This window comes from Odocoileus virginianus, chromosome 3 (assembly GCF_023699985.2).
Source record: "Odocoileus virginianus isolate 20LAN1187 ecotype Illinois chromosome 3, Ovbor_1.2, whole genome shotgun sequence".
Taxonomy (NCBI): Eukaryota; Metazoa; Chordata; class Mammalia; order Artiodactyla; family Cervidae; genus Odocoileus; species Odocoileus virginianus.
The window spans coordinates 20,433,996-20,456,644 of NC_069676.1; the positions used below are offsets into that span (position 1 = coordinate 20,433,996).

At 37.6% G+C, this 22,649-nt stretch overlaps 1 protein-coding gene across 2 annotated transcripts in view; it reads left to right on the forward strand.

Annotated features, from left to right (window-relative positions):
* Positions 1-22,649, forward strand: part of FNIP1 (folliculin interacting protein 1) — a 131,521-nt gene that overhangs the window by 92,759 nt on the left and 16,113 nt on the right. For both annotated transcript variants that reach the window (XM_020900698.2, XM_020900706.2), the window contains 5 exons: positions 8,558-8,704; positions 9,585-9,754; positions 12,521-13,931; positions 15,294-15,462; positions 22,237-22,434. In XM_020900698.2, coding sequence (XP_020756357.1) covers positions 8,558-8,704; positions 9,585-9,754; positions 12,521-13,931; positions 15,294-15,462; positions 22,237-22,434 — 2,095 coding nt within the window. The remainder of the gene's footprint in view (positions 1-8,557; positions 8,705-9,584; positions 9,755-12,520; positions 13,932-15,293; positions 15,463-22,236; positions 22,435-22,649) is intronic.

Genomic DNA, 22,649 nt, shown 5'->3' on the forward strand with positions numbered 1-22,649 from the left:
GCAAAAGAAACAAAAGAGACCATAGCAAAAATCAACAAAGCCAAAAGCTGTTTCTCTGAGAATATAAATAAAATTGACAAACCATTAGCCAGACTCATCCAGAAACAAAGGGAGAAGAATCAAATCAATGAAATTAGAAATGAAAGTGGAGAAATCACAACAGATAACACAGAAATACAAAGGATCATAAGAGACTACTATCAGCAACTATATGCCAATGAAATGGACAACTTGGAAGAAATGGACAAATTCTTAGAGAAGTACAACTTTCCAAAACTGAACCAAGAAGAAATAGAAAATCTTAACAGACCCATCACAAGCACGGAAATCAAAACTGTAATCAGAAATCTTCCAGCAAACAAAAGCCCAGGACCAGATGGCTTCACAGCTGAATTCTACCAAAAGTTTAGAGAAGAGCCAAGCTCAAACTCTTCCAGAATATTGCAGAGGAAGGGAAACTTCCAAACTCATTCTGTGAGGCCACCATCACCCTAATACTAAAACCAGACAAAGATGCCACAAAAAAAGAAAACTACAGGCCAATATCACTGATGAACAAAGATGCAAAAATCCTTAACAAAATTCTAGCAAACAGAATCCAACAACATATTAAAAAGATCATACATTGTGACCAAGTGGGCTTTATCCCAGGGATGCAAGGATTCTTCAGTATCTGCAAATCAACTTAATATACCACATTAACAAATTGAAAGATAAAAACCATATGATCATCTCAATAGATGCAGAAACAGCCTTTCACAAAATTCAACATCCATTTATGACAAGAACCCTCCAGAAAGCAGGAATAGAAGGAACATACCTCAACATAATAAAAGCTATATATGACAAACCCACAGCAAACATTATCCTCAGTGGTGGAAAGTTGAAAGCATTTCCGCTAACCTCAGGAACAAGACCAGGGTACCCACTCTCACCATTACTATTCAACGTAGTTTTGGAAGTTTTGACTACAGCAGTCAGAGCAGAAAAAGAAATAAAAGGAATCCAGATTGGAAAAGAAGAATTAAAACTCTCCCTGTTTTCAGATGACATGATCCTGTACATAGAAAACCCTAAAGATGCCACCAGAAAATTAATAGAGCTAATCAATGAGTATAGTAAAGCTGCAGGATATAAAATTAACATGCAGAAATCCCTTGCATTCCTACACACTAACAATGAGAAAGCAGAAAAAGAAATTAAGGAAACAGTCCCATTCACCATTGCCATTAAAAGAATAAAATACTTAGGAATATATCTACCTAAAGAAACAAAAGATCTATATATAGAAAACTATAAAACGCTGATGAAAGAAATCAAAGAGGACACAAATAGATGGAGAAATATACCAGGTTCATGGATTGGAAGAATCCATATAATGAAAATGAGTATACGACCCAAAGCAATCTATAGATTCAATGCAATCCATATCAAGCTAATGGTATTTTTCAGAGAACTAGAGCAAATAACTTCACAATTTACATATTGTGAAATTTGGAAATACAAAAAAACCTCGAATAGCCGAACAATCTTAAGAAAGAAGAATGGACCTGGTGGAATCAACCTGCCTGACTTCAGGCTCTACTACAAAGCTGCAGTCATCAAGACAGTATGGTACTGGCACAAAGACAGGCATATAGATCACTGGAACAAAATAGAAAGCCCAGAGGTAAATCCACACACCTGTGGACACCTTTTCTTCAACAAATGAGGAAAGAATATACAATGGAGAAAAGACAATCTCTTTAACAGGTGGTGCTGGGAAAACTGGTCAACCACTTGTAAAAGAATGAAACTAGAACACTTTCTAACACCATACACAAAAATAAACTCAAAATGGATTAAAGATCTAAATGTAGGACCAGAAATTATAAAACTCCTAGAGGAGAACATAGGCAAAACACTCTCCGACATAAATCACAGCAGGATCCTCTATGACCCACCTCCCAGAGTATTGGAAATAAAAGCAAAAATAAACAAATGGGACCTAATGAAACTTAAAAGCTTTTGCACAACAAAGGAGACTGCAAGCAAGGTGAAAAGATAGCCTTCAGAATGGGAGAAAATAATTGCAAATGAAGCAACTGACAAAGAATTAATCTCAAAAATATACAAGCAACTCCTGCAGCTGAATTCCAGAAAAATAAATGACCCAATCAAAAAATGGACCAAAGAACTAAACAGACATTTCTCCAAAGAAGACATACAGATGGCTAACAAACACATGAAAAGATGCTCAACATCACTCATTATCAGAGAAATGCAAATCAAAACCACAGTGAGGTAACATTTCACGCCAGTCAGAATGGCTGCTATCCAAAAGTCTACAGGCTATAAATGCTGGAGTGGGTGTGGAGAAAAGGGAACCCTCTTACACTGTTGGTGGGAATGCAAACTAGTACAGCTGCTATGGAGAGCAGTGTGGAGATTCCTTAAAAAACTGGAAATAGAACTGCCATATAACCCAGCAATCCCACTGCTGGGCATACACACTGAGGAAACCAGAATTGAAAGAGACACGTATACCCCAATGTTCATCACAGCACTGTTTATAATAGCCAGGACGTGGAAGCAACCTAGATGTCCATCAGCAGACGAATGGGTTAGAAAGCTGTGGTCCATACACAGAATGGAATATTACTCAGCCATTGAAAAGAATACATTTTAATGCAGTTCTAATGAGGTGGATGAAACTGGAGCCTATTATACAGAGTGAAGTAAACCAGAAAGAAAAACACCAACACAGTATACTAATGTGTATATATGGAATTTAGAAAGATGGTAACAATAACTCTATTCAAGACGGCAAAAGAGACACAGATGAATAGAACAGTCTTTTGGACTCTGTGGGAGCGGGCAAGGGTGGGCTGATTTGGGAGAATGGCATTGAAACATGTATATTATCATGTGAAACGGATCACGAGTCCAGGTTCGATGCATGAGACAGGGTGCTCAGGCCTGGTGCACTGGGATGACCCACAGGGATGGGGCGGGAAGGGGGGAGGTATGAGGGGGTTCAGGATGGGAACACATGTACAACCATGGCAGATTCATGTCAATGTATGGCAAAACTACTACAATATTGTAAAGTAATTAGCCTTCAATTAAAATAAATAAATTTGTAATTTTTAAAAAACTGGTCCACAAACATAGTGCTGAAATGCTAGCTAATGTTCATAAATGCAAGAACGTTTTGATGTGCCTCACAGATAAAGTATGTATTAGATAAGCTTTTTCAAGGCATGCATCATAGTGCTGTTGGCTATGAATTCATTATTAATGAATTAACAGAATATTAAAGTGTCTTTAAACAAAAACTCACATCAAGCAAGATTATATACTGATAGCCTGACAAAAGTGTTGTGACCAGTGGATCACAGGAACCTGACCCTGTGTTTTCCTCATGAACAGTGATTCATTTTTCATTAATTCAGTGTTTCTGTTGACTTCATAGATCATTGCTGCAAATAATGGGAAGCATTTTAAAGTATGTGTTTATTTGAAATGAGATGATTAATGAATTTTGGGTAGTCGAGAAGGAAGAGAAAGGAAATGATGCACATGTGTATGGAAGTCCTGTAAGCTAAGAATTGAGAACTATGTTTAGTTAGCATTGCTGCCTGGCAGAGTTGAAGTCCTTGGATTTTTTTTTTTTTAATTGGAGTATAGTTGCTTTATAGTGTTATGCTATTTTCTGCTGTTCAGCAGGTGAATCAGACATATATATACATTGAAGTCCTTGGATTTTTACTTAGGAGTTTATATATATCAATGAAAACTAAATCATGTCATAGTTCCCTTCTAAGTAAAGAGAATTTTTCATTCTCTAGGGACCGATGAAGAAAAATAAAAGATCAGATGACTGAAAATACTTGCCTTTCTTACCATTCATCGGTAGGGAATAATCATTAAAGGGGCTAGAGAGCAAGTACTATTACTTTTAGGTTGTTGGTGATAGCACAGAATTTTTTGTGTAGTGAGAGCCTTATTGTGTAATTTTTTTGGCCTTCTTTTCACTTGCTACCGGAGAAGGCAGTGGCACCCCACTCCAGTACTCTTGCCTGGAAAATCCCATGGATGGAGGAACCTGGTAGGCTGCAGTCCATGAAGTCGCTAAGAGTTGGACATGACTGAGCAACTTCACTTTCACTTTTCACTTTCATGCATTGGGGAAGGAAATGGCAACCCACTCCCGTGTTCTTGCCTGGAGAATCCCAGGGATGGGGGAGCCTGGTGGGCTGCCGTCTATGGGGTTGCACAGAGTCGGACATCACTGAAGTGACTTAGCAGCAGCAGCAGCAGCACTTGATTCACTTCAAGATCATGGTGCATATTTTTAAATATCAAAACACTAAAGAGAATGTCCTCAGAGACTCGCTATGCTAGTGTTAACAGTATGACTCTGGCATAGACTTGTATTAGATTGGTACAAAAGCAATTGCTATTTTGCATTGTTGAACTTTACTATTTGGTATTGGAGTACATTCTTCAATAAATGTGGTTCTATAATATATCATTTTAATGTGTATTTCTTTTTATTTTTTGCTAATAACTTTTTACTTGCTGTTTATTTTATATTTATTTTAGACTAGGGAAATGATGTTAGACAAAAAGCAGTTTTAAGGGATTTTCTTATTTGAGTTCAAAATAAGTCATAAAGCAGTGGCGAGAACTCACAACATCAACAACTCATTTGGCCCAGGAATTGCTAATGAATGTACAGTGCAGTGGTGGTTCAAGAAGTTTTGCAAAGGAGATGAGAGCCTTGAAGATAGGTAGCATAGTGGCCAACCGTCAGAAGTTGACAGTGACCAACTGACAGGTTCATCAAAGCTGATCCTCTTACAACCACATGAGAAGTTGCTAAAGAACTCAGCGTCGACCATACTATGGTTATTTGGCATTTGAGGCAAATGGGAAAGGTGAAAAAAGCTCAGTAAATGGGTGCCTCATGAACTGACTGCAAATCAAAAAAATTATCAGTTTGAAGTGTTGTCTTTTCTAATTCTACACAACAGCAGCAAACCATTGCTTGATCAGATGTGACGTGTGATGAAAAGTGGATTTTACGCAATGACCAGCTCAGTGGTTGGACCTAGAAGAAGCTCCAAAGCACTTCCCAAAGTTCAGCTTACACTAGAACAGGTCATGGTCAGCATTCGGGGGTCTGCTGCTGCTCTGAAACAGTATAGCTTCATGAATCCAAGTGAAACCGTTATGTCTGAGAAGCATGGTCAGCAGATATGAGATGCACTAAAAACTGCAGTGCCTATAGCCGGCTTTGGTCAACAAAATGGACTCAGTTCTTCTCCATGACAATGCCCACCCCCACATTGCACAGCCACAGCCATTGCACATTCAACTTGAAAAGTTGAATGAATTGGACTATGAAGTTTTGCCTCATCTGCCATTTTCACCTGACCTCTCACCAACTGACAACCACTTCTTCAAACATCTTGACAACTTTTTGCAGAGAAAATGCTTCCACAACCAACAGTAGGCAGAAAATGCTTTCCAAGTGTTGGTTGAATCCTGAAATGTGGATTTTTACACTATAGGAATAAACAATCTTAGTTCTCATTGGCAAAAATGTGTTGATTGCAATGGTTCCTGTTTTGATTAATAAAGATGTGTTTGAGCCTGGTTATAATTTAAAATTCACAGTCCAAAATCACAGTTATGTTTGCACCAACCTAATGGTAGACACTGTTATTCTGAAGAAACTTCTGAAAAATGAGTTGATCAGCTTGTTCATTTATTTAATCAAAAAGGACATTCACATGGTTAAGAAACAAAAATTATGTATTGACAGCTCTAATAATGAAAAGTAAATGAACCCTGTCCTACTTATCATCCTATTGCCATTCTTTTTCTGAAGAACATCCTCTTTTAACTCTTAAGTGTTTCTTGTGTTATTTACCTCCATATTATTAAACAGTATACTTAATGCAGCTATTTCATGATTTATCAATTGTAGGACATATTTATCTCCTGCCATGAATTCATATTTGATCTTTGTTCCTTTAGCCTTTCAGTGTGGTTTTAGCACTGTCTTTCAGCTTTGGTAAATTAGTTTCACTGATAATTTATTTTCCTCTTTTTTCTCTTGAGCTTATTTTGTTAGAAATTGACAGTCCTGAATTGACCGTCTATATTTTTTCTTTCATATTTTTCTTCTCTTTTTCTGAATATATTATTTTCTATTTCCTCTGGAGTCCTTTGTGTGCGTGTTTCTGTCTTTGTGTCCCTCTCTTCTTGGAGGCTTTACCTGTGTATTAGTATCAAAATGTTGGTTGCCCATTAAGAATTGAGAGCGAGGAACCAAAATAAAGGTTGGGGGAACAGATTGTAGAACCTTATTTCAGAGCAGTGTTGCTCAACTTTTTTCATTTGCACTGCCTGAAGGAGCATATTTAAACATTTTTCCCCCCATAATTGTTGCCTCTGCCATGAAATTTTAATACTAGAAGATTTACTATATATGTATTTATGTACTATGAAAGATTCAAATATCAGGGAGGGTTTGGGGATGTCATTTCCCCGAGCAGGTCAGTTGCTTCTGCAGGAAGATGGGGTAGAAGGTAGGGGTCACCAACTATTTATGGACCTTGAATTAGTCTGTCAGTTTATAGTCCTATATGACTCCTGACGTACTTTTGAAAACTTAGACTCTCTTTGCGTCACTGGGGCAAATGAACTTCTCTTTGTACATGTCCCCCATTATGAGCACCATAACCCATCATCTTTCTCTCCCCTACTACTTCAGTGAACATCTCTTGTGTTTTGTCTTCTAGAATCTTATTAGATCTATAATTTTAATTTTCACTAAAGTTTCAGTAAAATTCACTAAAGTTCTATCTGTTGTAGTGATTCATTTGATTTTTAAATCATTAAGTAGTGTTCATTTGGGGCATAAGAACTGAAAGTGGATAAACATTTGTTTTCATTTTTTTATCCTATCTGGATATCCTTAATAGTCTTTTAAAAATAAGCATTATCACATATCCCTCATTTATATTCTCATATTTTTCTCTATAAGATGCCTGTAGTTTTTTCCATACATATATTTTTAAGTTCTCAGCAGTTATTTTGTGCCCTACCAAGAATTCATTAATGTGACCTCTATTTATCACTTTATGGTAATATATCCTATTTATATTAGGTTGAGATTCAGTAAAACTTGAACAAGGAACAGAATTCTTTTTCTTTTGTGAATTTTGAAAGTGAAAGTGAAGTCATGTCCGACTCTTTGCGACCCTATGGACTGTAGCCTACCAGGCTCCTCTGTCCATGAGATTCTCTAGGCAGGAATACTGGAGTAGGTTGCCATTTCCTTCTCCAGGGGATCTTCCCGACCCAGGGATCAAACCCAGGTCTCCCACATTGCATGCAGACACTTCAACCTCTGAGCCACCAAGGAAGCTACCAGAATCCTAGTTACTTTAAATTATATTGAGGTAGGTATCGGAGCTTTGTGGAAATCTCAGAGAACCTTGTAGAGCTTTACTAATAACCATTGGCTGTGGCTATGTAAATTAATTAATATAACTTGTGGCTATGTAAATTAATTTAATCACAACAAAATAAAATACAAAATCCAATTCCACAGTTAACATTGACCACATTTTAGTTATTCTGTAATCACATATGACTGGCTAGTGGCTACCATGTTGGATAGCACAGATAATATAACATACCAATTAGTGCTAAAAGTTCTGTTAGGACCATTTGAGAAAGTGGAAAGTCAGATACCATTCTGTGGCTTCTACGAGATTGATTAGTTTCTTAAGCCCCAACTTTGTGGGAGTTGCTTATCCTGGTGACTGTATAGTACTTTACCAAACAGATATTAATGTAAAAAAAAAAAAAAGAATTGCCATCTTAAAGGTATTCTTTAAAGCCTTTAGTAAAGAGTGCAGGTCACAAGGCTAGCTATTATCTAAGTAAATGCAAGAGACAGCCAGTAAAGCACTGTCTTAATTGTGTAGTAATCCTCTTTTGTGTGGATTTAAGAGAAAACTTCAGAAAATTGAGAGGCAGTCATAATATATACTTTCATACATAGTATCCTCATCCTCCCTCAGAATTTTACTTAGGAGTCTCAGCACAGGCAACAAAATGATGCTGATAACTATTGTTCTGAGTGGGTATTATCGGTAAGTTGTTACTCCATTTAAAATAATTTTCTATTTTGTTGATTATTTGTAATATATATGTAAGTATAGCTTATACCTTAGAAATGTAGAACTGGAAAGGGTCTAGAAATTATCTAGTCCTTTCCTTTCATTTTACAGGTAAGGGTAACTGATGCTTAAGGTAGGGCAATAATTTATCCAAAGGCACATAGTCTTTGCCGACAGAGCCAGTTCCAGGACCAAAACATTTTGAGTTCATGTTCCCCCTTTCCCTTGGTACTATGCTGAGGACAAAGAAGGAAAGACTTGATTCATTCATTACCTCTTTTCCAAAGCTTTTAATAACCTATGTGGGAGCCAGCAACATTAAGAGTATGTAATTCTGGGAACTGAGTTTTATAATGTGTTTTCCTCTTTTTTAGAACAACAATTTGTAATCTTTATACAATGCCACGAATTGGAGAGCCTGTCTGGCTCACAATGATGTCGGGGACTCCAGAAAAGAACCAGCTTTGCCATCGATTCATGAAGGAGTTCACTTTTCTAATGGAAAATGCTTCAAAAAATCAGTATGGCCCTCACTCCCTCACATCCTCCCTTTCTTCCATCTATCCATCCATCCAAGCTATCTTAACTGTCTAAGCTGTTATTTATAATAATTAGATATCTAGGTTGTGATCAAGTTCAGTTACAAAAATGAAAGAGTTAATCATTGCCTTTGGACGTTTTCATATTATTAATGAGCAAGACAGAATTATATAAGGTAATTAATATAATTAAAAGATATGGAAGAAGGCCAAAGAAACTTATGAATGAGAAACAGTAAAAATGTCTTTGTGTATTAAGTTAAAATTCCTGACATTTTATGGAACTGTGTGAGGCTTCTCATTTTTAATAATTATATCTACATTATGCAGTTTAATTCTATAGAATATAACAACAAATACATAGATAAGTGCCAGAATTCCAATAATAATGTTTTCAGTATGGTACTTTATCATATTGCTTTCTTCTAATCATTCATCAAGTTCTTAGACTCTAGATGAGTAATTTAAATGTTTATATTCTCTAAACAAAGTTTTCTTAATACTTGTTCCTTCCTTTTCCTTTTCAGTAATTGGGAAATGTATAGACCTACTGGTTGATTCGTAAACACTGAAAAGAATCCATAGTTTTTCAAATAAAATGGCATTTCGTTTTTTAATTATGAGTCAAAATATCTCCTTGTGAATGCTATCTTTATTTTGAGGATTTTTCTTTCTTAACTAGTACAACAAAAAATTTTATTAACTTTTGTTTTCATCTTGGTGATATACCTATCCTTTCCTCTGTTCCTTCCTTTTTTATGATGATTGGCCATATACCCTCTCTGCTTTATTCTGTCACTGCTTTTTGCTTGAGGTTTTATGAAAGCAGATTAGAATCTGATAGGATGCATTTTGTTTTCAGATTCTTGCCAGCACTCATTACTGCAGTTCTGACCAATCATCTTGCCTGGGTTCCAACAGTCATGCCAAATGGACAACCACCTATAAAAATATTTTTAGAAAAACATTCCTCTCAGAGTGTAGACATGTTGGCGAAGACTCATCCATACAATCCACTCTGGGCACAACTGGGTGTGTATTCTGAAAGCCTTTACGTGATGTGTTAGACTTAGACGTCTGTGTAACTGTCTGGAGTCACTATTTCATAGCAAAAGTAAATAGAGGAAAATTATGTGCTCTTTTCCCTTTCCTTTCTAAGGCACTTTTTCCTTGTTTCGTGACTGCTAAATTGTCTTATCCCCATCTTAAGTATGGATACAGACCTGCAACTGCAATGAAAGGAGCAGAATTTACTACTGACTTTAGGGGCTTCTGGATTTTTTGTATTCAGTACTTTGCCTAGAAAGAATGAAGGAACTAAGTTACCTGTGATTTCTAGAATAAATCTGGTTAGCTGAGAAGCAGTCATCGAGTTTTCCATTGTACCATGTTTGTTTCTTTTGTTGAGTAAAGTTTGAAAATGTTTCCCTTAGTGCTGCGGACCCCACTAAATAAATGGGTAACAGGAGAGAGGATTTAATTGATGAGTTGACAGTCATTAGGAAGGCAGTGTAGCCTGGAGCTTAAATTTAAGCATAGGCTGGGGGAGTCAGGCATACCATGTTTGAATCACAGTTTCCCTGTTTATAAAGTAGGGATAATAAGTAGTACAGGGAATGGTTTAGTGGTTAGCATTCTGTGCTTTCACTGCCTCGGTCTGGGTTCAGTTCCTAGTTGGGGAACTGAGATCCCACAAGATGCATGGAGTGGCCAAAAATATATAAAATAAATAGTACATACTTTATAATGTGAAAAGTAAATGAGATAATATGAGTATAGTATTTAGGACAGTGGTCGGTAAATATTTGTAGTTGGTGTTATTCCTGCTGTTACTCTGTTGCTATTTGGTGATGGTGGAAGAACAGTGAGAACATTTTGGTGACCTGGTAGAAACTTTAAATTCTCTTAGTTGTTAGGGTGAGTGAGCTTGCCAGGCAGATTGTCATGTGGCTTATTAATTCATATAACCAATCAAGCTCCCTCCCTCACTCCCACTCTATTTCTTCCCTCCCTCCCTCCCTTTCCTTTTTTCTACAAAATTAAGGAATAATTGGCATACAGCGAACACATGTATAAAGTATACGGTTTTGTAAGTTTTGATATATATGTCAAAATATATATGAAACCATCACCAAAATCATAATGGTGAACATACTCATCATTACAAGTTTTCCTCATGCCCCTTGTAATCGCTTCCTCCCTACTCTGCCTGTTCACTGTCCCTTATACTCAGGCAACCATTCGTCTGCTTTCTATTACTGTAGATTAGTTTGCATTTTCTAGAATTTTATATAAGTGGAATCATACACTGAGTGTTTTTCTTTGCTCTGAATTCTTTTATTCAACATAATTATTTTGAGATTCACCTATATTACATGTATTACTAGTTCATTCTTTTTAAATGCTAAGTAGTATTTCATTGTATGAATATTTAATATACCTTTTTCCAAATCAACTAATTCAGTAGTTTTTTTTTAATTTGAACATTTCAAATCTGTTTTCAGTTTCACAGTCATTTATTGCATGCACAATATATCTAAGGCTCTGTACAAAGAGCATTGGAGAATATAAAGATGAATGTCTTCAAGAAATGACAGTGTTATGCTGTAGGTAAAATATATATGGACAATGAGGATAATTCAGATAGGAGCTATAAGAAATTAAAAGTTTAGTGGGAGTTCAATTACAGAAGCTTACTTTTGTCCAAGGGAAGATGCTTAGGTGGAAACTTTGGGCTGACAGATTCAGAGGGACGTGAAAGTACATAGCATGAGTAAAGGGGTCTAGGTGTTAAACGTGCTGAGCGTATTCAGGGGTCCAGTTTACGTAGTCCACTTTAACTTGGACTTTGGATGAATAAAGATGAGAAAAGGTAATTATCAGAAGATAAACCTGGAAAAGTAAAGTGGAACCAGTCATGAAAGACTCACCATGCCAAAGCAGTTTCAATTTATTTGCTTGTTAGTGGTAACCTTGGGAGTAGTTTGAACAGTGGCATCGTGGTGCTAGAGCCAGTGTCTTAGCTAGAGGAGAAAATGTATCATGTTAATACAGTCTATAGCATATTATTTGAGACCTGTTTATGGGATTCTTGTAAAAATAGAGGTTTTTCAAAAGTTGAATTAAATTCCACTCCCCCCTTTTAAAATGTAATAGCTGTTCATGTATCGTATGGATACAGAGGTGAAAATGAATCATAAAGCTGAACATGTTGCCCTTTTGGGTCTATTGTGAGTATCCAGCTCTCTGGGGAATGGAATGGAAAGGAAAATGGACTTTTAAAAACATGGAAGTTAATGTGAGGTCCTGAGTAGGACAGCAAAAGTTGAGGTTCAGGAATATAATTTGAATCAAGGAAAGTTAATCATGTGATGTGACTATTTCAGCTCTGCTCGTTTTCACTTCTACTGCCTTCCTCTCCTTGGTCCCCAGCAGATGTGCTTTGGCACATGAGTACTTTAGTCAGTACTTGTCCACCCAGATGTTGTACTCTGCCAGGGGACTAGCATGGAGCATGTTCTTGGTAAATGTGACTTTCACAACTGACTGTTTGCTTGTGGTTTCAGCACCACAGCAGCTGCTTCAGGAGGAAGCTAGAAAGCTCCTCCATTCACCTTTCTCTTTTGGTTAAGAGCATAAATCTCATCCTATTCCTGAATAATCACTCACCTCTGAAGGAGCCAAAAGTAAAACCTGACCTACCCCTCATACAATAAGAGTAGGTTTCTGTTAATTGAAAATAGGCTGCTTAGCTGTATAAATAGAGGATATGCCCATTCACTGATTTTTCTATTTCAGGAGACTTATATGGCGCTATTGGCTCTCCTGTACGGTTAGCAAGGACTGTGGTAGTTGGCAAACGACAAGACATGGTCCAGAGGCTGCTTTATTTTCTTACTTATTTCATAAGATGCTCTGAACTTCAAGAAACCCATCTTTTAGAAAATGGAGAAGATGAAGCCATTGTTATGCCAGGCACAGTAATTACTACCACTTTGGAGAAAGGGGAAATCGAAGAATCTGAGTATGTGCTGATCACAATGCATAGAAACAAAAGCAGTTTGCTCTTTAAGGAGTCAGAAGAGACAAGGACTCCTAATTGTAACTGTAAATATTGCAGTCATCCACTCCTTGGGCAGCATACGGAGAATGTTTCACGACAAGAGAGAGAAGATATTCAGAACAGCTCTAAGGAGCTGCTTGGAATTTCAAATGAGTGCCAAATGATCTCTCCTAACTGCCAAGAAGAAAATGCTCCTGATGTTAAACAATACAGAGATAAGTCAAGAACTTGCCTTGATACTAAGTTAGAAACAGTTGTTTGCACAGGATCTGCTCCAGTAGACAGATGTGCATTGTCGAAGTCAGGCCTAGACCCAGCAGAGGAAACATGGCAGAACGAGGAGTTGCTAGATTCAGGTAATCACACAGGTAAAGTGTTGAGATCTGCAGGAATGGTTGTGGAAAAAAAACCTCCAGATAAGCTTGTGACAGCTGCATTTTCTTGTGAGGCAACCCAGACAAAGGTTACTTTCTTGATTGGTGATTCTATGTCACCTGACTCAGATACTGAACTCCGGAGTCAGGCAGTAGTGGATCAGATTACCAGGCATCACACCAAATCACCGAAAGAGGAAAGAGGGGCTGTTGATCAGCATCAAGAAAGTAAACAAACAACTAAATCTGAAGAGTCTGATATACCGAACATAGTATCTGGAGAACCCTGTGAACTTCCTTGCTGGAATCATTCAGACCTAGAAAGCATGAGTTTATTTGATGAATATTTTAATGATGATTCAATTGAAACCAGGACTATTGATGATATTCCACTTAAAACAAGTACAGACAGTAAACAACACTGCTGTATGTTAGAGTTTTCAAAAAGATTGTGTACAAATAATAGCAAACCAAACAATGAATTTTGCAAATGTGTAGGAACAGTTCACCAAGATTCATGTAAAACCTGTTTTCCTCAACAAGACCAAAGAGATACACTCTCCATTCTTGTCCTCCATGGGGATAAAGAGAGTTCAGAGAAAAAAATTGCTGTGGGAGCTGAATGGGACATTCCAAGAAATGAAAGTTCAGATAGTGCCCTTGGGGACAGTGAAAGTGAAGATACAGGTCAAGATGTGGCCAGACAAGGAAACAGTTATTATGGCGGAGAGCAGGAGGATTGGGCAGAAGAAGATGAGATACCTTTTCCTGGGTGAGTACGCAGTTTTAACCTTTCATATAACTTATAGAAATATGTACCATTCTGTTTTTTTTTCCCCTCACAGAGTATCATAATTCTTTTATTGCAATAAAAAATACAAACATGAGAGCTACTCTCTTAACAAAAATTATAAATGCACAATACAGTATTGTTAACTGTGGCCAGTCTTGCACAGTAAATCTCAAGGGCGTATTCTTGTATACTGATGTGACCGTTGCTTGAGTCTAGGGGAGACAGTAAAGATAGTGGCCCACTTCTGAAAGGTGGTTCAGACTGTATCAGGCAGGCTCTCCTCTGCCTCTTTCCCTTTGTGGATGAAAGATAAGAGTGGAGGGTTCATACAGCAGGGACAGACATTTGTAACATTAGAATGATGACCATTTTTATATAAGCTGCTGTTAACTAATCTTAGGAGATTTTATAATTTTTACTTGGTCCTCATATTTAACAAGTGACAATTTACTGCAGTCTTCAAATGCATGTAGATTTTTTTTCCATCTATTTTTATTAGTTGGAGGCTAATTACTTTACAGTATTGTAGTGGTTTTTGCCATACATTGACATGAATCAGCCATGAATTTACATGTGTACCATTCTTTTGTTTAACTGATCTCTGAAAGTTGGTAGTAGCTAATATAAAAGAAGAGATCATTGTTCTGGACAAATTTTCTTTGATTATGATGTGCTCTTACAAAAAGGATTAAAGGCTGAGACTCATAGGTACTGTGGAAAAGCTTTGTGAAGACATTAGAGAAAAGTTACGTTGGTGTATGGGAGGTTCCTTACTGTCCAGGAGTTTTCAAGCCGTTTAGGATAGAATTATGCTCCTCAGAACTTGTGCTGAGCCTGGCAACTCCAGAGAGGTGATCACTGAGAGAAGGTAAGCTGTTAGAAATTAGTTTGGAAATAAGAGGAAAGCATGGAACACAAGGAAGAGAGTCATACCTGAGAAATATTACATACCAAGCTTTGGGTTTAGTGAATTGTTTATACTTTGTTTTAGGTGATGGTTTCTGTAATTTGATTTTATTAAGGGTGTGTTACATATACACAAGGACTAGCCTTCCTAAAGTCTGTTTTGAAAGATTCATGCTCATCTCATTACAGTTGTCCATCAAACTCTTTTTGGATACGAAGGAGTGTTTTGTGTTCTCATTGAGCACTTAAGCCAGTGTGTTTTTTTGGTTTGTTTTTAGGCCAGTTTTTATTTAAGGATGATTTTAGTTTTAGTATATTTTATAGAGAATGATGGTACTGGAAATGTGGATTAGTAGAATCCAAATTTTTTTTGTATGTTTGTAATATATATTTATTACTGAATAGATATGCCTCCTTTTGAAACTTTTCTCCCAGGTCGAAGTTAATTGAAGTGAGTGCTGTTCAGCCCAACATCGCCAACTTTGGGAGATCCTTGCTAGGTGGCTATTGCTCTTCTTACGTCCCTGACTTTGTTCTTCAAGGAATTGGGAATGATGAGAGGCTCCGTCAGTGTCTGGTGTCAGATTTGTCTCATGCGGTGCAGGTGAGTGACCTTCACTGCTCTTAAATTTATTTCAGACAAACTATTAACCAGTAGAACCCAGAGTTGCCTTGTTTTGGTCACACTTCAGTGTATAATTGGAGAAGGAAATGGCAACCCACTCCAGTATTCTTGCATGGAAAATTCCATGGACAGAGGAGCCTGGTGGTCGCAAAGAGCTGAACACGACTGAACACACACAGATGCACACACAGTGTGTAACACAATTTTTCTCTAAATCCATCACTTTATATGTAGTTACCTGTATGTTTTGTACCTGTCATCGTGAAAATAAGTGTAAGGAATCTGTCAAATTGGAAATCTGAAAATACAGAAAATACTATGTGTATTCTTAGGTGTTCATCACCAAGTTATTTATAACATCAAAATATTGCAAATGCATAAATGTGAATAAAATTAATTTTCATTTCTGGCATATAGTATTACAGTTGATTTTTTTATATATTGCTCTTGTATCCTGATGCTTTGCTGAGCTCTTTTATTAGTTTTCATAGTTCTTTGTGTGACTTCTTTGAGATTTTCTACATATGCTTCATGTTACCATCTTCCTTTCCAGTCTGGGTGCCTCTTTTTTTCCCTTGCCTGATAGTATAGCCTAGAGCGTTTAGTACAGTGTTGCATTGAAGTGCTGATGGTAGACATCTCTATCTTGTTATTTTTCTTAGGGAAAAGACATCAAGTGTTTAATTATTAAGCATAATAATGTTAGCTGTTGGATTCTTACACCATGCTCTTTTTATCAGCTGGATGAAGTTCTATTCCTACTGTTTTGAGTTTTCTGTGCCCTACCCCCTTAAATCATGACCTAGTGTGGGGTTTTGTCAAATACTTTTTGTGAATCTATTGAAATCATGTGGGTTTCTCTGTTAATGTGATAAATTACACTGATTGATTTTTAGATGTTAATCCAATCTTTGTATTCCTAGGGGGAAAAAAATCCCATTTGGTCATGGTATATAAAACTCATTTAGCATATGAGTTTTGTGTGTGGTATAAGATAGTGGTCCAGTTTCATTCTTTTGCAGCATGGCTGTTCAGTTTCTTAAGCACCATTTATTGAAGAAACTATTCTTGGGTCCTTAGATTAATTGAGCATATATACATGGGTTTATTTCTGTGTTCTTTAGTCTCTTACTGCTCAAATTTAAAAAACAACTTTTCTTTCTTTTGTTATAAGTAATATTGATACTGTTGCTGCATTTTATGAATTTAAGGTTATTTCTTTCAGCTAGATTCCCAGAGATGAAGATACTGAGCGATTTTTAAATTTAGAACTATTTTCATGTTCTTGTTGCATGTTTGGTAGTTTCTTCTGCAAAGACAATGCTAGTTTGAGCAGCAGTTTGTAATGTCCCTAAAACCTGTTCCATTTAAAATATTGGGGTTCTCTCTCCTAAAAAAAAAAAAAGATAAATGAAGAAAACTGACTAGTTTTGAGGAAAGTATTTGTATCCATCCTCAAATACTTCCAGGTCACAAAATAGGAAATGTATTCTCAATTAAGAATGTGTTCCTATTGGGTATAGGCTGTTTTTTCCTAGAAGTTGATGGTTAAGGAAAGGACTGAAATTGACTAACTTGAAATTTTATCAGATTAGGATATTGCTTATGATAATCCATTGAGTGAAAAGCAGCTTCAGAATAAATCACTGGTACTGCCCCCTTGTTTCTTTAACAACTCCTAAAATGAATTTATACCGTTATACAGTGGAAATGACAAATAGATTCAGGGGATTAGATCTGATAGAGCACCTGAGGAACTATGTAACACTGTACAGGAGACAGTGATCAAAACCATTCCCATGAAGAAGAAATGCAAAAAGGTAAAGTGGCTGTCTGAGGAGGCCTTACAAAAGCTGAGAAAAGAAGAGAAGCAAAAGGCAAAGGAGAGGAGGAAAGATGTATCCATCTGAATGCAGAGTTTCCAAAGAATAGCAAGGAGAGATAAGAGAGCCTTCCTAAGTAAGTGATCAGTGCAAATAGAGGAAAACAATAAAATGGGCAAGATGAGAGATCTCTTCAAAAATTGATACCAAGGGAACATTTCATGCAGAGACGGGCACAATAAAGGACAGAAATGGTATGGACCTAACAGATGCAGAAGATATTAAGAAGAGGTAGCAAGAACTATGCAAAAAAGATCTTAATCACTCAGCTAACCACGATTGTGTGATCACTCACCTAGAGCCAGGCATCCTGAACTGTGAAGTCAGGTGGTCCTTAGGAAGCATCACCATGAACAAAGCTAGTGGAGGTGATGGAATTTCAGCTGAGCTGTATGAAATCCTGTAAGATAATGCTGTTAAAGTGCTGCACTCAGTATACCAGCAAATTTGGAAAACTCTGCAGTGGCCACAGAACTGGAAAAGGTTAGTTTTCATTCCAGTCCCAAAGAAGAGAAAGTGCAAGTCACTCAGTCATGTCCAACTCTTTGTGACCCCATTGACTGTATAGTCCATGGAATTCTCCCGGCCAGAATACTGGAGTGGGTAGCCTTTCTCTTCTTCCCAATCCAGGGATCAAACCCAGGTCTCCTGCATTGCAGCAGATTCTTTACCAGCTGAGCAACTAGGGAAGCCCATCCCAAAGAAAGGCAGTGACAAAGAATGTTTAAACTACCACACAATTGCACTTATCTCACAGGCTAGCAAAGTAATGCTCAAAATTCTCCAAGCTAGGCTTCAACAATATGTGAACTGAGAACTTCCAGATGTTCAAACTGAATTTAGAAAAGGCAGAGGAACCAAAGATCAAATTGCTACCATCCATTGGATCATAGAAAAAGCAAGAAAATTCAGAAATTCATCTGCTTCATTGACTTTGCTGAAGGCTTTGACCGTGTGGCTCATAATAAACTAAAGAGATGAGAATACCAGACCATCTGACTTGCCTCCTGTGAAACCCGTATACAGGTCAAAACGCAGCAGTTAGAACTGGACATGGAACAGTGGACAGGTTCCAAGTTGAGAAAGGAGCACGTCAAGGCTGCATATTGTCACCCTGCTTGTTTAACTATAAGTAGAGCACATCATATCACCAGACTGGATGGAGCACAAGCTAGAATCAGGATTGCTGAGAGAAATACCAATAACCTCAGATACGCAGATGACACCACCCTTAATGGCAGAAAGTGAAGAGGAACTAAAGAGCTTCTTGATAAAAGTGAAAGAGGAGAGTGAAAAAACTGGCTTTATTAAAACTCAACATTCAGAAAACTAAGATTATGGCATCTGGTCCCATCACTACATGGCAAATAGATGGGGAAACTGTGACAGTCTTTATTTTTATTTTCTTGGACTCCAAACTCACTGCAGATGGTGACTGCAGCCATGAAATTAAAAGACAGTTGCTCCTTTTAAGAAAAGTGATGACAAACCTAGACAGCATATTAAAAAGCAGAGACATTACTTTGTGAACAAAGGTCCGTCTGGTCAAGGCTATGGTTTTTCCAGTAGTCATGTATGGATGTGAGAGTTGGACCATAAAGAAAGCTGAGCACTAAAGAATTGATGCTTTTGAACTGTGGTGTTGGAGAAGACTTTCTCAAGAGTCCCTTGGACTGCAAGGAGATCCAACCAGTCTATCCTAAAGGAAATCCCGAATATTCAACGGAGGAACTGATGCTGAAACTCCAGTATTTTGGCCGCCTGATGTGAAGAACTGGCTCATTGTAAAAGACCGTGATGCTGAGAAAGCTTGAAAGCAGCAGGAGAAGCAGATGACAGAGGATGAGTTGGTTGGATGGCATCACCATGAGTTTGAGCAAGCTGTAGGAGTTGGTGATGGACAAGGAAGCCTGGAGTGCTGCAGTCTGTGGGGTGGCAGAGTCAGACACGACTGAGTGACTGAACTGAATTTTAAGTGAGTTTGATTTGAATCAGTTCTAGTCTCAGACTTGGGGTTTAGGCCCTTCTTTCTTGGGAAACTGGGCTTCCCTGATGGCTCAGAGGATAAAGAATCTGCCTGCAATTTGGGAGACTCGGGTTCGATCCTGGGGTCAGGATGATCCCCTGGAGAAGGGCATGGCAACCTATTCTAGTGTTCTGGCCTGGAGAAGCCCATGGACAGAGGAGCCTGTAGAGCCCATGGGATTGCAAAGAGTTGGACACGACTGAGAGACTGACACTTCTTGGGAAACTGCTGATGTGGGCTCATTTTCCTTTATCTTACCAAAAAAAAATAGCTTTAAAAATCTTAGCCATGTGACTTTTGATTGAGGAGCTATAAAGCGAATTTCTAAAGAAGTTTTTAAGCCTTTAAAAAAGAGATATCTTTATTTCATAGCAGTTTCCTCATGACCTGTTTAGGCATTTCTTTGTGAGGCTAGTAGATGGACTTCCATTGTGATTCTCATCTCCTGAAGATGCCCTCTGCTTTTGCAAGACGTATCCTCCTTTAACTGGAGAAGGCGATGGCAACCCACTCCAGTACTCTTGCCTGGAAAATCCCATGGACGGAGGAGCCTGGTAGGCTGTAGTCCATGAGGTTGCGAAGAGTGGGACACGACTGAGCAACTTCACTTTCACTTTTCACTTTCATGCATTGGAGAAGGAAATGGCAACCCATTCCAGTGTTCTTGCCTGGAGAATCCCAGGGACGGGGGAGCCTGGTGGGCTGCCATCTATGGGGTTGTACAGAGTCAGACACGACTGAAGCGACTTAGCAGCAGCATCCTCCTTTCACAGCTTGTTTTCCACTTTAATTATTTAATCCTATCTCCCACCATATTTTTCTTTTATAAGAACAAAAGTAGTTACATTAAATATATATTCACTCTTTTCTTGTTTCTTAAAAATGTAAGATTTACTTTTCCTCTTTAGATGTATATACCATTTCCAAAATTATGTTTCAGTATTGAAGTTGATGAAAAGTATTATATCCTTGGTAAGAGTTGAATAAAAAATATTTATCATTTATAAAAACAAATACAGAATTTACAGTTTCATGGGAAGTCTTCACAGTGTTAGCTTTCCAGCCTCCTTCTTGCATTCTCTTGTTCCCCACTTTTCAGTGTCATTTTCCACAAATTTGGTTACATGCATCTACTTCTCTTTTTGAGTCTTTTCATGGTATTCCCCTTCACAGAATTATCCATAATCCTCTTCCATCTTTCATTAGGAATGCTATTCATGCTTCAGTGTCATATCCTTGTGTTCCTTCTACTGTGTAACTTCCAGTCACACAGAACCCACTGTTGCCCTCCTCTGATACCCCAGCACTTGGTGACTGTTTAATTCGTTACACAAGTATTCTCATAGCTCTGTATGTATTTCTTTTTAGCTCCCTCATAGGACTGTGAGCTCCCATGTCTTTGTTTCCTTAGCATCAAGCAAAAAACTTTATTCTGGACCAGGAGATATCCCTGGGGGGTTGCCAAACTTGGGTTTTTCCAGGAGTAAACTTGTTACATTCTTGCTATGAAATTTTAGTAACAGTGAAAATTATAAAGGAGAAAGGCCATTGGGTTTAAGTATTTCAGATTGTAGTTTATATTTCAGTCTTACTGCTAATATGTTAATTCATAGGGCCAATGGTGAAGAAAGCCTTATCTTTCTGAATACAAAAAGATGTATTGAGTATCTCTTATTTATGGTGGTACTGTGTACTTAATTCTTTGTGGGTAAACCATGGGAACCCAAGGGCACAGACATACGCCTGTGGTTCTTTTATCCGTATATGTGAGCTAAAAATATTTTTTCTCTCTGTTTCTTAAATTTTCTTATTAAAATATAATTTAGATGAATGCTTCTGATAGAAATTTAAGCAGTATAAAGATATACAAAGCCAAAAGTGAAAATTCTCTATACTCATAATATTTCGAACTTCTTCACAGGAAACTTTATAACAGAGAGTTTGAGTATTTTCTTCTTTCTATACATTTTCATTTAGATAAAGATCTGAATTTTTAAGAACATAACTGGGATAGAGAGTGCGTATGCATGCACTTGCTGTCATGCCTGACGCTTTGCAACTCTGTTGTAGCCCAGCAGGCTCCGCTGTCCATGGGATTCTTCAGGCAAGAATACTGGGGTGGGTGGCCATGCCCTCCTGCAGGGTATCTTCCCAACCCAGGGATTGAACCCACATCTCTTGTGTCTCCTGCCTTGCTTGGCAGGTGGATTCTTTACTACTATACTACCTGGGAAGCTGCATGTAGTGACTTTTCTCCCCCCATTTAACCACGTTTCCTGAGAAACTTATTAGTATGTGTTGATTTGTCTCCTTTTCAACTGCTATATCTATACGCTGGATATGTATTTTTGTAAAATAGAAGAACCTAGTACACATAACCAGGAAGAGATGATCAAGGGATAGCCTTGGAGGTGCTCAAACAAATTAATGCCTGACTGGATGGGATAGTTAGCACAGAACCTTATCATTGATCTTTCATGTGAATTTATTTCCTTCCTATTTTTAAAACATTTAGCTCTTTCAAAGTAAAAATGCTTTCTTTCAGTTGCCTGGCACATAGTTGGCAGTAAATTTGTTGAATTAATTACCAAAATACTTTTTAAAATTCAAGTTCTGGATTAAAGGATACAAAATTCTGGTAATGAATCTATTGTGATTTCTGTAAGATATCTCAGGGTATTTGTTATTTAGCTGCTTTCTTCACCGTCAAGGATTCTTTGGCAGTAACTCTGAGAAGTTTCATATTCCTTTGTTTTGTTTTTGTCTGGTATCTCTTCCTTGCCCATCCCATTATCTTTGAAAACTTTTCTTTTTTTAAGATGAGTTCTTTTTCTTTTTTTCCAGCATCCAGTATTGGATGAACCAATAGCAGAAGCTGTCTGTATTATAGCAGATATGGATAAATGGACTGTTCAAGTGGCCAGTAGCCAGAGACGAATGACAGATAATAAACTGGGAAAGGAAGTGTTGGTTTCCAGTCTTGTTTCCAATCTGCTTCATTCCACTCTTCAGCTTTATAAACATAACCTGTCTCCGAATTTTGTAAGTATGTGTAAGGCTTGAATTACTGTGGGCACTGTGATAACTAACTTAACCCTATTGTCATTCATGTACCTACACTGAATATTGTTACCTTCATTATTGTTTTCCTGAAAGAAGGTGTTATGGACTCAATGTTTGTGTTCCTCTAAAATCAGTATGTGGAGGGGGGAGGAGCCAAGATGGCGGAGAAATAGGCCGGGGAGACCACTTTCTCC